The sequence below is a fragment of the Trichoplax adhaerens genome, genomic scaffold, assembly GCF_000150275.1.
Source record: "Trichoplax adhaerens TRIADscaffold_7 genomic scaffold, whole genome shotgun sequence".
Taxonomy (NCBI): Eukaryota; Metazoa; Placozoa; class Uniplacotomia; order Trichoplacea; family Trichoplacidae; genus Trichoplax; species Trichoplax adhaerens.
This window is the reverse complement of record NW_002060949.1, coordinates 3,486,074-3,498,859: the sequence shown is the minus strand read 5'-3', so window position 1 is coordinate 3,498,859 and position 12,786 is coordinate 3,486,074. Positions and strand designations below refer to the sequence as shown.

At 32.8% G+C, this 12,786-nt stretch overlaps 2 protein-coding genes across 2 annotated transcripts; one reads left to right on the top strand and one right to left on the bottom strand.

Moving 5' to 3' along the window:
- Positions 1 to 304: 304 nt before the first annotated feature.
- TRIADDRAFT_58170 (uncharacterized protein) lies at positions 305 to 919 on the top strand (the record flags this gene model as incomplete). Its single annotated transcript, XM_002114366.1, has 1 exon — positions 305 to 919. The coding sequence occupies one exon, from the start codon at positions 305 to 307 to the stop codon at positions 917 to 919; it is 615 nt and encodes a 204-aa protein (XP_002114402.1).
- Positions 920 to 3,769: 2,850 nt separating this feature from the next.
- TRIADDRAFT_27375 (uncharacterized protein) lies at positions 3,770 to 5,181 on the bottom strand (the record flags this gene model as incomplete). Its single annotated transcript, XM_002114036.1, has 5 exons — positions 3,770 to 3,983; positions 4,077 to 4,201; positions 4,301 to 4,434; positions 4,545 to 4,790; positions 4,947 to 5,181. Coding segments are annotated over 5 exons (954 nt in total), but the record flags the coding sequence as incomplete, so codon positions are not given.
- Between the last annotated feature and the right edge of the window lie 7,605 nt (positions 5,182 to 12,786).

Here is a 12,786-nt window from a genome sequence, read left to right as displayed (position 1 = left end):
AGTACTGTACTCCAACGATCTGCCATTCAGTATGGCGTGCTTCTAAAAATATCATCTTGTCGAGTCTGGCAAGTTGATAATCCACCATAATTCTGTAGTAGCGCTCTAGCCTTTTACATAAACTCTTCCAACCTTCAAAAATTGATTCATTCTTGAGTAAGGTAGTTATCATAACACCAAGACGAAGCCAATTTCTCTAGCAGATTCAAGGTATATGTAAGATAGTAATAGTAGATTTGGAACTATAAATTGAAAGATAATTGATTGGAAAGTGTCATCAAAATAGTAACCAAAGACGGTCAATATGGCAGCAATTACACCAACTAAAATATCAATTAAGGAAGCAAATGATCATCTACAGCAGTTGTATAAAAATTTATCAGAAATGGAAAGTGAAAATAAGCTCATCAAAGCAGAGTTAGAAGAAGAAAAAAAAGGTAGGCAATCAGATAAGGCTGCTTTCGAAATCCAGGTGTCGCTGCTCAAGAGTTCGCTAAAATCGGAGGAAGGCAAGGTTGACAGCTTACGAACAGAAAATGAAAAGATGGAAGAGCAACTTCGCAATTATAAACACAAGATAGACTCGTTAAACTGTACCATGGAAGAGCAACTCGAAAATTATAAGCAACAGACAGATTTATTACAAAATCAAATCAAAGAGAAAGCCAGTGTAATCGATCAATTAAAACCAAAAGCTGATCTCTTGAATGAAATGATGCAAACCAAGGGTATGCTAGAAAATCTTTTGAGTTTGATGCAGATCGCAGCCAGAGAATTTGGCTTTGAGTCGGATTCTAGTGTGCTACTTGATGCTGTTGAACCCTCGATTAGTCTATCAAATAACTCAGGCGATCACGAACGCCTAAGTAGGAACTTTTCAATCGGTGATCAAGACAGCAACGAAGACGACGTTATGTGACTCGCATAGCTGCTATCAAGTACAGTACTGGATGGACTTGATTTGCATCCCAGATCTGTAAATAGCCTACTGCATCGCAAGATAGAATTAGAGATTAAAGTCGCTTATATTTGCAACCGTGAATGCGCCATACTGTAAAGCTTTTGCAAGCTTGAAAAGTGTAATAATATGGAGTGCTTATCAATTATTGCTGCATGATTGCCACTTGCGCAAGTGTATTGATTGTGTTCGATTTGAAAGTATAGTATTAGATTGGGTTAAAATAGCGTTATTTACAGATATGAGAGTATACCGTGAATGCGATCGCTATGGTAATATTCAAGTTTTATTTTAAAATTTCAATTGAATTCCAAGGGAATTTGTTGGTCTTAAAAAAAGATTCGCCCGTATTGATTTCATGAAGCTGATATCAATAAACATGAATCGCTAGCTTTTTTAGCTTTTCTACTCTACTGTATGGCTCATCAATAGTAATAACATTGTCGTGCACTCTCCGGGATAGCAATACCAATACTCGTATTTGTATTTACTGGTGTATCAAAAGAATATGTCTTGAAATTACTCTTCTTCTCTTCTAATGGAACTACCTACACGGATGAATATTTACTACCATGGTAACGACTATGCATCCACTTTAAGAAACCATTTAACTTATTATTATTATTTTTATCAATTGATAATATAATAGTTACTGTAATAAGGTAATTATGACAATCACCTCTTATAACAACTTGGTATTAATACCTTATCATTCATTAATAGTCGAGTTGCACATTTCCGTACAACTTGATCATTCAAAGGTGCGGTTTACTGAATCAGTATGCTATATCGTAATTATCATCTATGTACTATAGCAAGCGGCAATGTGTCTTGGTACGACTGTTAACGCTTCATGGACAACGCGTATATTGGTTATTAGATTAACACAGTAGCAGTTTTTACCACACCGATGCCTCATGAAAGAACTTTAAATTTAATCAATCGTTTAGCAGACACCAAATCTGGGAAGATGTTAAATAGCAAGAACAAAAGAATATGCTGTTTGCTGATTTCTTATAAATTTTGTTAAACGCAATTGATATTTGGTTATTTATGACTGTTGTAGAAGCTACTATCTCAAATTTTATTGTTCAACGGCAGCAAAGAAATACTTCTACATCTTCCAATGCGGTTTATCTTATACAAAATCTGTTCTTCAATATTCACAACTTGTTACAAATGGGGCTTTAGGCTATTTAAAGCCTTTGCTTAATGTGCTATAGTTAGCCTACATAAACTAATGGTCGTAATGATTATTCTATTCTAGTAGTACCGTTGATTTTATAATATAGTAAATTTACTGAGGAAATAACGAAATGCTCTTACTGGAATGTCTCTTTATGCAACACTTAGAAAGTAGATAGTAGTATCCAATACTACGTATCTGTGCTTACAAATATAAGCTTATTAGAAGCTTACGCCAAAGTTCGTATCATTTTGCCTTCTGATGACACTCTATGCTTTCACTACGAGTGTTACTTGATGCAAATAGAATTACTTTGTATTTTTATTTAAAATAAGCTAGGTATGTCATATTAACAAGCTTAAATTATGTACTGTAGGGCTATACACCAGATATTTTTATCGTACGCATCATAACCTTGAAATAACTTTGTTTGCTATTTTCTTGGTTGAATTAACAACTAGATATCGGATCGGAACATTTACGGCTTGTTTGCTAAGTAAATTTTGGATATTACGTTAAATAAATTTGTATCAGCCAATTATACATTTGCGCGTCAATGACGAGTTTTGTTGAAATAGGTTATTATCAAAGTTGTTGAGATAGGGTTAGGTGCCTTGTTTCCGTTCAGGTTGATGAATTTAATTGAAAGTATTATGAATTGGTCGTGGATACATAGCAGTATGAATGTAGATAACTCGCTGCCTGGCAGATACTTTGCAAAGTTTGCATACGCAGAAATCTGAAGTAGGATTTGCAAGTGTTGATGTACCGAAATCGATCGCCCGTAAGCGATACACATGTTTCATTAGTCAAGTGTTAATTTGTAGCAGTGCTTTTTTCGTAAATTACCCTACCAAAAATATATAAGTTTGGATTTCATATTGGAAAAACAAATAGTATAACTTATGTATCCTTCAATTCGTATAACGGGTAACCCAGATTAACTGCTTATTAAAATTTTTTATTTATCAATATCATGTAGCATGATACGCTAGCTTTCCAACCCACGGTAGAGTCATCGACACTAAGGCTACGCAAGTTAAAAACATTAGTATCCATATTACCGCACAAGATGGTCGAGACCGTTACATGATTGAGTTCGTTGTGACAAACGATACAATAGGTTCGGAGTCAAGCACACAAATTTTGTTTTTCGAACAATATCGTATCGAAAAACCTGGGATTACAGAATACAGTCTGCGTGTACAGTACATGTATTACATTATCTAATAATTATTGCGCACAATAATTGTGTAGGTAGCGATTTTCACATCTTCAAGAACCAAATTGACTCGTAACTATTGCAAGTGTGATAAAATTTTTATACAGGAAGTTTCCTTAAGATTTTGATAAAGTACTGTAATGCACTTAACAAATAGATTTAATTCCTTAATTCGTCATCCATCTATTCTGAGTCATTCTACGGATGAAACCATAGATCGATAGTAAATATAGTCATAATTTGAAATTTCACCAGAAGTAACCAACAAAATTAACATTCATAATAAATCATACCGTAGGAAATGGAGTCCTTACTTATATTAGCGTAGAAAAAGCTGACGATTTGCATAACATGTATATTGTTGATATATATTCATTAACAAGTCCTTACAAACCAGATTTAATTAAAATAGTTGTATTACTTTTGACCATTCATGACGATCCCATTGACCATTCTTGATAACATTAGGGGGGCTTTCTTTCCAGTCCCATGTTTTAATAGGTGTGAACCAGTTAATACCATAGTTGGCCTCCAGATATACTTGCGTATCGCAAGGAACACGAATCATCAGATTAAGAAATTCTGTCCAACATAAGGTAAATTTCGGGAAAATATATCTAAACCAAATTAGCATAGCAAGGTAAGGTCATGGTATTATCTAAAACTGCAAATTTATGATTGAGCATTTGCAAAAAAATCTATTTACTCACTTAAATTTAAGGCCAGTTCTCGCTTGAGTGCCTCCATTCCAATAGTACGATTTCTCTTTATAAAAAAAGAAAATGTCCAACTTGATTTCTCCATACATAAACGATAACTCATAGCTATCGTTTAGCTGAAATAAGAGTATTAAGTAAACATATAAATAGTTGTTACGGCATCTGTGCGCAATATTTATAAAATGAGATAGCACGTTACATAGTATAGAACATACTTTGCCAAAAATAAATTTTAAGGAAAAACCGTTTCTTTTCATAGCGTTAATGAGCACTGGTTTATAGTCGTCTGCCATAATGCCAATATCTACGTCGTTGCTATAGGGAATGATTCCACATTGGCGAAACCAACCTGATACAGGTAAGCATAAAACATAGCAATTCATCTACTATGGTAATAACATTATAAACAATCTCTAACTTTACATAATGAACTGGCAAAGAGATCCGATATGCATGTACCTAGGCATGTTCCACTACTAATCCAAAATGGAATCATTAAATCATCTAAGACTTTTTTCGCTTTAGTTATTAGTTTTTTAGACGAGTCATAAAACTTCTTGGCTTTGGGTGACAGGTCTTTCCCATGATTTTGAAAAAAAATCATAGCTCTACTCATATTACACATTGTGTACTGAGATCTCGATTGACGTAAAAATGCGTTGATATTAATCGGTATGTGAACTCTAAACCCATCGATTGATACTCCTACAATAGAGAACCTAAATATTTAAAAGTTTTGTCAATTTTAAAGTACTGTGGTGCATAAGTACGGCATAGAATCAATACATTGCCCTGCAGACATCATAGTTATCATAGAAAAGTTCCGCTCCTTAAATTTTCCAAAGGGAGAATTTTTATTACGGCGAGAAACGTACTTGTCATATACACCTTCAAATTCGCCAAACTGGTTAGCCGATCTATTTCTTGAGAAACCAGACAGTATGGAAGGGTTCTTGACAGGACCATACCAATGATAATTACCACTACCTCTCTTATACAAAATTACAACTTGTACAAAGCTATGGTCAAGTAAACGAAGCCATAAATGATAAACAATTTGATCACCGATTAGAGACCAATGCGTAATGCGAGGATCATCTCCATAATCGACAATAAATGGAATATTTCGTTTAGATAGTTCGTTATAAACTTTAATCTGTATGAATATATTATTGTTACCTCATTAGAAAACTTCTCACTTAAGGTCTAACAGTAAAATTTAAAAATCATTTTTGAAAATGATCAAAATTAACATTGTACGTATTTCTGAATAAATACGTAGTGCGAATCTATTAGTAAAAATAAGCTCGACTGAAGCATTTCTTACTTTATTGGCTTCCCAATCCTTATCCATCAGAGCAAAAGCCGTTCTTTTTCTATTACATAGTACAGGACAGCGTTTATTACTTTTCATGCCAATAGAAACTTTATTGATTGTAGTTTGCCACATTTGTAAGGCTTGATTATCAATCAGTATTATTTTCATTCCCAATTTTTCAAAAATTTGAAAAACTATATTAAACTTTTCCTAATAAGTACAACAGGAATTGATACACGTGTATTAGTAAACACCTAAGCAACTTATAACGACATTACGATCGTGGTAATGGTTAATCAGTGCTATCTTAGCGAACAAGTATAATAGCGCAAACAGAGCAGTAGCCGAACAATATACCAATACGTGTATATTGGATACTTGATTTCTATAACCTGATATCTACCCATATACCAAGTGATATGGGTTTCCTTTGCAATGATTTAATCAATCACATTGCTACTTCTAGGGCATAGCTATGCAAAAGATTTTGATATCTCCAACAAGTTTTTTGATAAGCGATTACTACTCGATTACTACATTTACATTTTAAACAGTAGCTCTCCTATTAAAACATAGAGTAATTATAATTGACAAGATAAATTCAAAAAACTTGACTAATGTGCTATTCTTTCCTTTATTGCGTATTATGCTAATATGCAAATTGTGTTAGCCAACAATTTAGTATTAGACAACGAAGTAAATGAATCGGCATAATATCTGATGTACACTATGGTATGACAGCTATTTGTGATGAAACTAAACTATGCCAAATTTTCTACTCAGAACAATGAAATGTGCGTTCCTACTAATGTCTAACGTATTTCAAGAATCTTACCCAATTTAATTCTGATAGTTGCTGATCGTTCATATTAGAAAATCTTGTGTTATCATATACCTAAAAGTCAATAATGATAGGTTTGTTAAAGGCATGAAGAATATGGTAAGAATATATAACAATGTGGATAATTTACCCTTTCCTATATTGAAAATAATGTGTATCTATTAACTTTGCATGTTGTAAGGCATAAATAATGAGATTTTTTTAATTACAATCGGTAATTACAGTGTCTTATCGATTTCATGTATCTAATATCATGTGTCATTATATTTATGTTTCCAGAATGAAACTAATGTAAAACCGCAGATACAGAAAATAGGTTGCAAAATAAGCCAATTTGTAGCACTACAATAGATTGTTCACTGAAAATAATTACTATACAGTAAGTGAGATTCGATTATCCATCAAAATACATGCATTTACAGTACTACGTGTATATATGAGCCGCCATTGTACCATTCATAATCAGGAATTGATTTCTGTAGTAGGAGCGATATTTAATTCGATATAACAATAATACATTGTAACAGACAATTACTAATGTTAGCATAACTGTTTCAATAACAGTAGCCTAGCGATACACGAGTACTCTTAAAGTAATATAAAATGTCAATTTTACTAGCAAGCACTGGCATGATGTCTACGGTACTAGGTTATGGCAGCACGTCATTGGGTAATCTTGCCACGATGGCATTATCCGACGAAGATACAGTCAAAGTAAAAACTCACTATAGAACAGGATTTATGTTCTAAACACTGATTGAAGATGTAAGGAATTGTTCATCATCTATGAATTTTCTTAAAAAGCTTTGCACTACATGAGCACTCACGAGCTAATATGCATATAGTGACGAATTGGACAAATGAAACTGAGTTATCATTATTGACAATGATCGGATCAAGCCCATTTCAGCAATGTGCACTGTGCAGTGGATAAAACTAAGTAGTTTGATAAGATAGCGAGGCATATCGATTGATACACGTAACAGGACAGGCAAAAATTTTCTTGAGGCATATATTGTACTATAATGGAAATAAAGCTAATGCCGTTCTAATTTCCTACAAATTCAGCACAAACGAATGCTTATACTATAGTATACTTGTGTTTCAATAGCCGAAAACGTCTTGAAATTATAAAATTAGAAATGGCATTGAGGTGCATTACAAGTCCAATATACACATGTGAATATTTAGAAGAAATTCATCTAATATTATATCATCATAACTATTCATCGATTAGAGCAACGGCCTACCTTGAATAAAAATTCCTTATATAATACCAGCTGTAGAATTAAGAAGGCTGCACCAAATGCTATAGTAACGGTAAAGACTGACCATAAACGCATGACGATTGAGTAATTGATGACCAGGGATTAATATCGAAATTTCTTAGTCCAATTCATTCATGAGCGATCCATTTTGCTGCAATAAAGTCCATAAATAGATGGATTATACATGGTTTGGTCATGTTTATGCATCCTTCATAGGATAAAATTAGGCAAGCATCAAAATTTGAACTGGATCTTGTCTATTGACTGTTGCCGATATTGTACAAGAAATTAGCGTATTGGTAAAGTGCAATTTCTATGAAATCATTGAACAGCAGATCCAGGTGAGATCAATGTCGTCGTTGGGAATGGCCAAGGTTCAAAAAGGATAAATGGAGTGAGTAAAGTCAGTCAGTTCGTATAAGGGAAATGACGTCAAAGAAGATTAGTACTATTGGATATTTCTAAGCTTTCTAGATCGTTATTTCTTATTTTGAATATAATTTACTCAGATGGAAAGTCGTTCAAATAAGTCTTCAAACTCTTCTTCACTGCAATTTCGACATGTCCATCGTCGTCTTTCACTGGACTGCAACAATGCCAGTGCCAGACCTATACTGACGAAAGACTTTCATACTGTATCATACATAAAAGGATCGTCAGATGTAGATACCGTCTAGTATAGTGCACAGTCAGGGGCTTTGGATACTAATACAGTATTAGTCTCACTGTATCGCTAACGTGGTCATGACTCGAGCGTCCTCGTACAGTTACTGTGGTACATGTAGTAGGCAGCGTTACTATGGTGAATAACAGGGGATAATATTCTGTGGCATATTCTAGATGTACAGTATAAGACGTAGATTAAATGGATGAAGATTGTTGATTTGCGGCTAATGATCAACTTTATTAGGATATTTTAAGCTCTGAAAACTAAAATTTACTCCTGTTTATTTCGAACGGTAGAAGACCGTAAATCTAGAGTTTAAAGCCTATAAGTAAAAGAGTACAGTATACGAAGATTGTTGATTTGAAGCTAATGATCAACTTTATTCATGTCTAGGTCCCCATTATGGTTAAATTGTACGATATTAAAATTAAGAATAAATATGCGAATTGTCAATTGTTCTGGAAATAATCGGGATTCTGTAGACTTGCGGCTAATGATCAACTTTATTAGGACACTTTTAGCTCTGAAAACTAAAATTTGCTCCTGTTTATTTCGATCAGTAGGAGACCGTAAATCTAGCGTTTAAAGCCTATAAGTAAAAGAGTATAGTATACGAAGATTGTTGATTTGAAGCTAATGATCAACTTTATTAGGACACTTTAAGCTCTGAAAACTAAAATTTGCTCCTGTTTATTTCGATCGATAGAAGACCGTAAATCTAGCGTTTAAAGCCTATAAGTAAAAGAGTATAGTATACGAAGATTGTTGATTTGAAGCTAATGATCAACTTTATTAGGACACTTTAAGCTCTGAAAACTAAAATTTGCTCCTATTTATTTCGATCGATAGAAGACCGTAAATCTAGCGTTTAAAGCCTATAAGTAAAAAAGTACAGTATACGAAGATTGTTGATTTAAAGCTAATGATCAACTTTATTAGGACACTTTAAGCTCTGAAAACTAAAATTTACTCCTGTTTCTTTCGAACAGTAGAAGACCGTAAATCTAGAGTTTGAAGCCTATATAATGAGTATAGTATACGAAGATTGTTGATTTGAAGCTAATGATCAACTTTATTAGGACACTTTAAGCTCTGAAAATTAAAATTTGCTCCTGTTTATTTCGATCAGTAGGAGACCGTAAATCTAGCGTTTAAAGCATACTAGTGCAAACTCCCGTCGCTTTGCTGACGGTTTACGATAATGTGCTCATTGAACAGATAGTATTACTATTTGTCATAGACCTGTCAGAGGTTCAGTAACTTTTTACCGTGTATCCGTGTACTGTATGCTGTACAAAAGTACTGTACTGTATGTCTAGGTCCCCAGGATGGTTAAATTGTACGATATTAAAATTAAGAATAAATATGCGAATTGTCAATTGTTCTGGAAATAATCGGGATTCTGTAGATTTGCAGCTAATGATCAACTTTATTAGGACACTTTAAGCTCTGAAAACTAAAATTGGCTCCTGTTTATTTCGATCAGTAGAAGACCGTAAATCTAACGTTTAAAGCCTATAAGTAAAAGAGTAAAGTATAAGAAGATTGTTGATTTGAAGCTAATGATCAACTTTATTAGGACACTTAAAGCTCTGAAAACTAAAATTTACTCCTGTTTATTTCGATCGATAGAAGACCGTAAATCTAGAGTTTAAAGCCTATAAGTAAAAGAGTATACAGTTTGGGTAAATGATGCAATGTTAAAGGATAGTGCTACTTGCAAAGTGTCGAATTTTGACACCAAATAAGCATCAATCTTTGCCAAAACTGCATCTCAGCTACTTTGATTTATCGTTTTGGTGTAATTTTTGTTTTAGCTTGCAAAATAACTTTGGATGATGCTGTGTATGCTTATACTTTGTTATATGGCGATCAACCTCTAGATTGATACCCGTAAACTTTATAGAAATGCTTGTCTGAATGTGTTATCGAATACACGGTACTTAGTATAGTAAGATATAGCGTAGTATATTTGCGCGTATACTATAGAAGCAAGGTTAATGTAATACATTCTACAATATACTGATATGAACTCACTACCAATAGAGACACTACTACACCTTTTATATATAAATGTATTCTATTCTATTTACAGCATATCCTGCTAAGACGCATTTACCCTTGTTATGAATAGTATTATTCTCATTACGTAAACCTCTGCAATCTAAGTTTTAGATTAGTCCTGACGTCTCGTTCTCTTTATCTATCATACTAGCATCATTATTAACAAACCTTGTTATCGTAATAAAAAAAAATCCAACAAAACTTATTATATCTTTTCACGTAGTCTTTACCTTACATCGGATTACCTCTACGCTACTTACTAAAACAAGATATCATTATACTGTATATCTCTACATAAACTCGCATTGACTGTAAATTGCGATAAATGTCAGTGTCTTGCTATATACTTTAAGCTCTGAAAACTACAATTCGGTCCATTATTCCATCAGATAGGACACAGAGGTAATTTTACCTAGAAAATATATATTAATATGCTAGCAGACTAGTTATGTTGGGTTCACATTAAATGAAATATCGTAATCTACTAAATTCGCAACTAAATTTTTTATTCGATCGTCATTAACATCACTGGAAAAATTAGTATATTTGTTTTTTTAATTTTTGGTAGAATATATATAATTGGCTATACGCGTATATACAAAATACCGCACTATGAATCCTATCAGATCTATACTGCATTGTAGACGATCTCTAACGCATTAATTAGATAGATATTGAAAGATCTCAATGTTCTACAAAGATCAAAATTACGTAGAGTCCTTATGAAATTTTTCTCTAACTATATTTTAAATAAACTTATTTTAATATGTATACGTGTAATAATACTGTGGTATGCACTGTCTACAGTAATGTCTTCAGTTTATATGTAGTATCAGTGCTAGAATAATTAGGATGGTTTAGAGAATCTTCCGAACATCATAGCTTAACAGACTAACCGGTAATAACTGCACTTGTAAGATTATTATTAACACGATCTAAACTTATATCACACTTAAACACTACAGTAAAAAATATCACATTGTTATTATACTAAGCACTTAATAACCATGTATAAGCACTAGGATTTAAGACTATGGATATTTTTATTTGGGGTATGAGAAGGCATGGTGATACATAGTGGCACGTAGTGACGACAGTAATCTTGCAGATTTATATATATACATACGTATGAACATTAATCGTAAAAGAATAAATCACTAAAAGGTATCTAGGCCATACATCTTCAAAAAAATTCTTTCAGGTAATCCTTTTAATAACGAACGGTAGCTTAGCGTATGGTAACTTAAGGTCAAATAATGGTATATGATAGGTATCAGAGGTTAGTACAGTATTTTTGTCCCAGTAGGAACTACTTTACAAAATACACTTTGTTATTATAAACAAATAGGGCAGTCTTTGCAAAATAATATGTACTGCAATGGTTAAAATAGTTGAATCTTCAATTACAGTAAAATTCAGAAAGCTATCACACCTGTCAGGTAAAGAAACAGGTTGTACAAATTATTATCTGAAATCAAAAACTGTCGCAATTTAAAAAAATGAACATTTGGTAGAGAATTTTACCCTATTTTAATCGCATGGCCCAGATAGCAATGTTATCACCTACAATGTAATATCTAAACGGAGGTGAATATTCCACATATGCTTACAATAGAGCATAATTTGTGATAATGTAACGCCATAGAGGTAATTAATATACGTAAAGACGAAATTTAGATGAAGTAGGAGAAAACTTTTATGCTATTAAAGAACACTTTTCAGGTTATAACTGTAGTATCTTGCGATGGAAACTGCATATGAATGTGCGCATAGTTTATCAACTTACTATACGGGTATATTACTTATCGAAGTATTCGGAGTCTGTTCCAATTCAATGTTAATAAATTCTTCGTGCCTAAAGGATAGTAAGAATTGAAATATACCATTATATAAATGCTTATAGAGTAAAGCGAAATTGTAAATTCTCAACCTTGGGTTTAACTTTTATTCGTTATGCTTTAAATGATAGATTTTACTTCAGATCCCTACTATCTAATCAAAAATTAATTTATTAATGCACACTACAAACTTTCCTTATGAGACAGATATATCAGCAAGAAAATTTCGCCACCATTATTAACAATCAAACTTTGGTTTGACAATACTTTTATTATCGATCCTTTGCAATATTGCTTACTTGCATATTTTTAACGCCTTCATGATAATCAGATCAGCTCTAAGGCAGTTATTGATTTAGCGATGACGGTACAATTTTTCAAAATGTATTTTATTTCATTTCAATACTTGCACTGCAAATAGCGTCATTTATTGAATCAGAGCAATGGCTGGAAACTCTAATTCATAATATACATTATATTTCCTGTAAAGACTGTGTCATAGTCATATAGTAATGTAATCATTGTGAAAATCCTTCATTCGTCACTTTTCTGAAAGATTAATTTCTTTCTGGAACAGCTTTAGTACCATATGGTGCGAAGCGATTTTACTGAAATCGCGAATGTTAAGCAATGGATGTCATTACATTAAGATAATCATATATTATTTTAATTAAATTATTCATTTCAGTACAATATTACGTGATA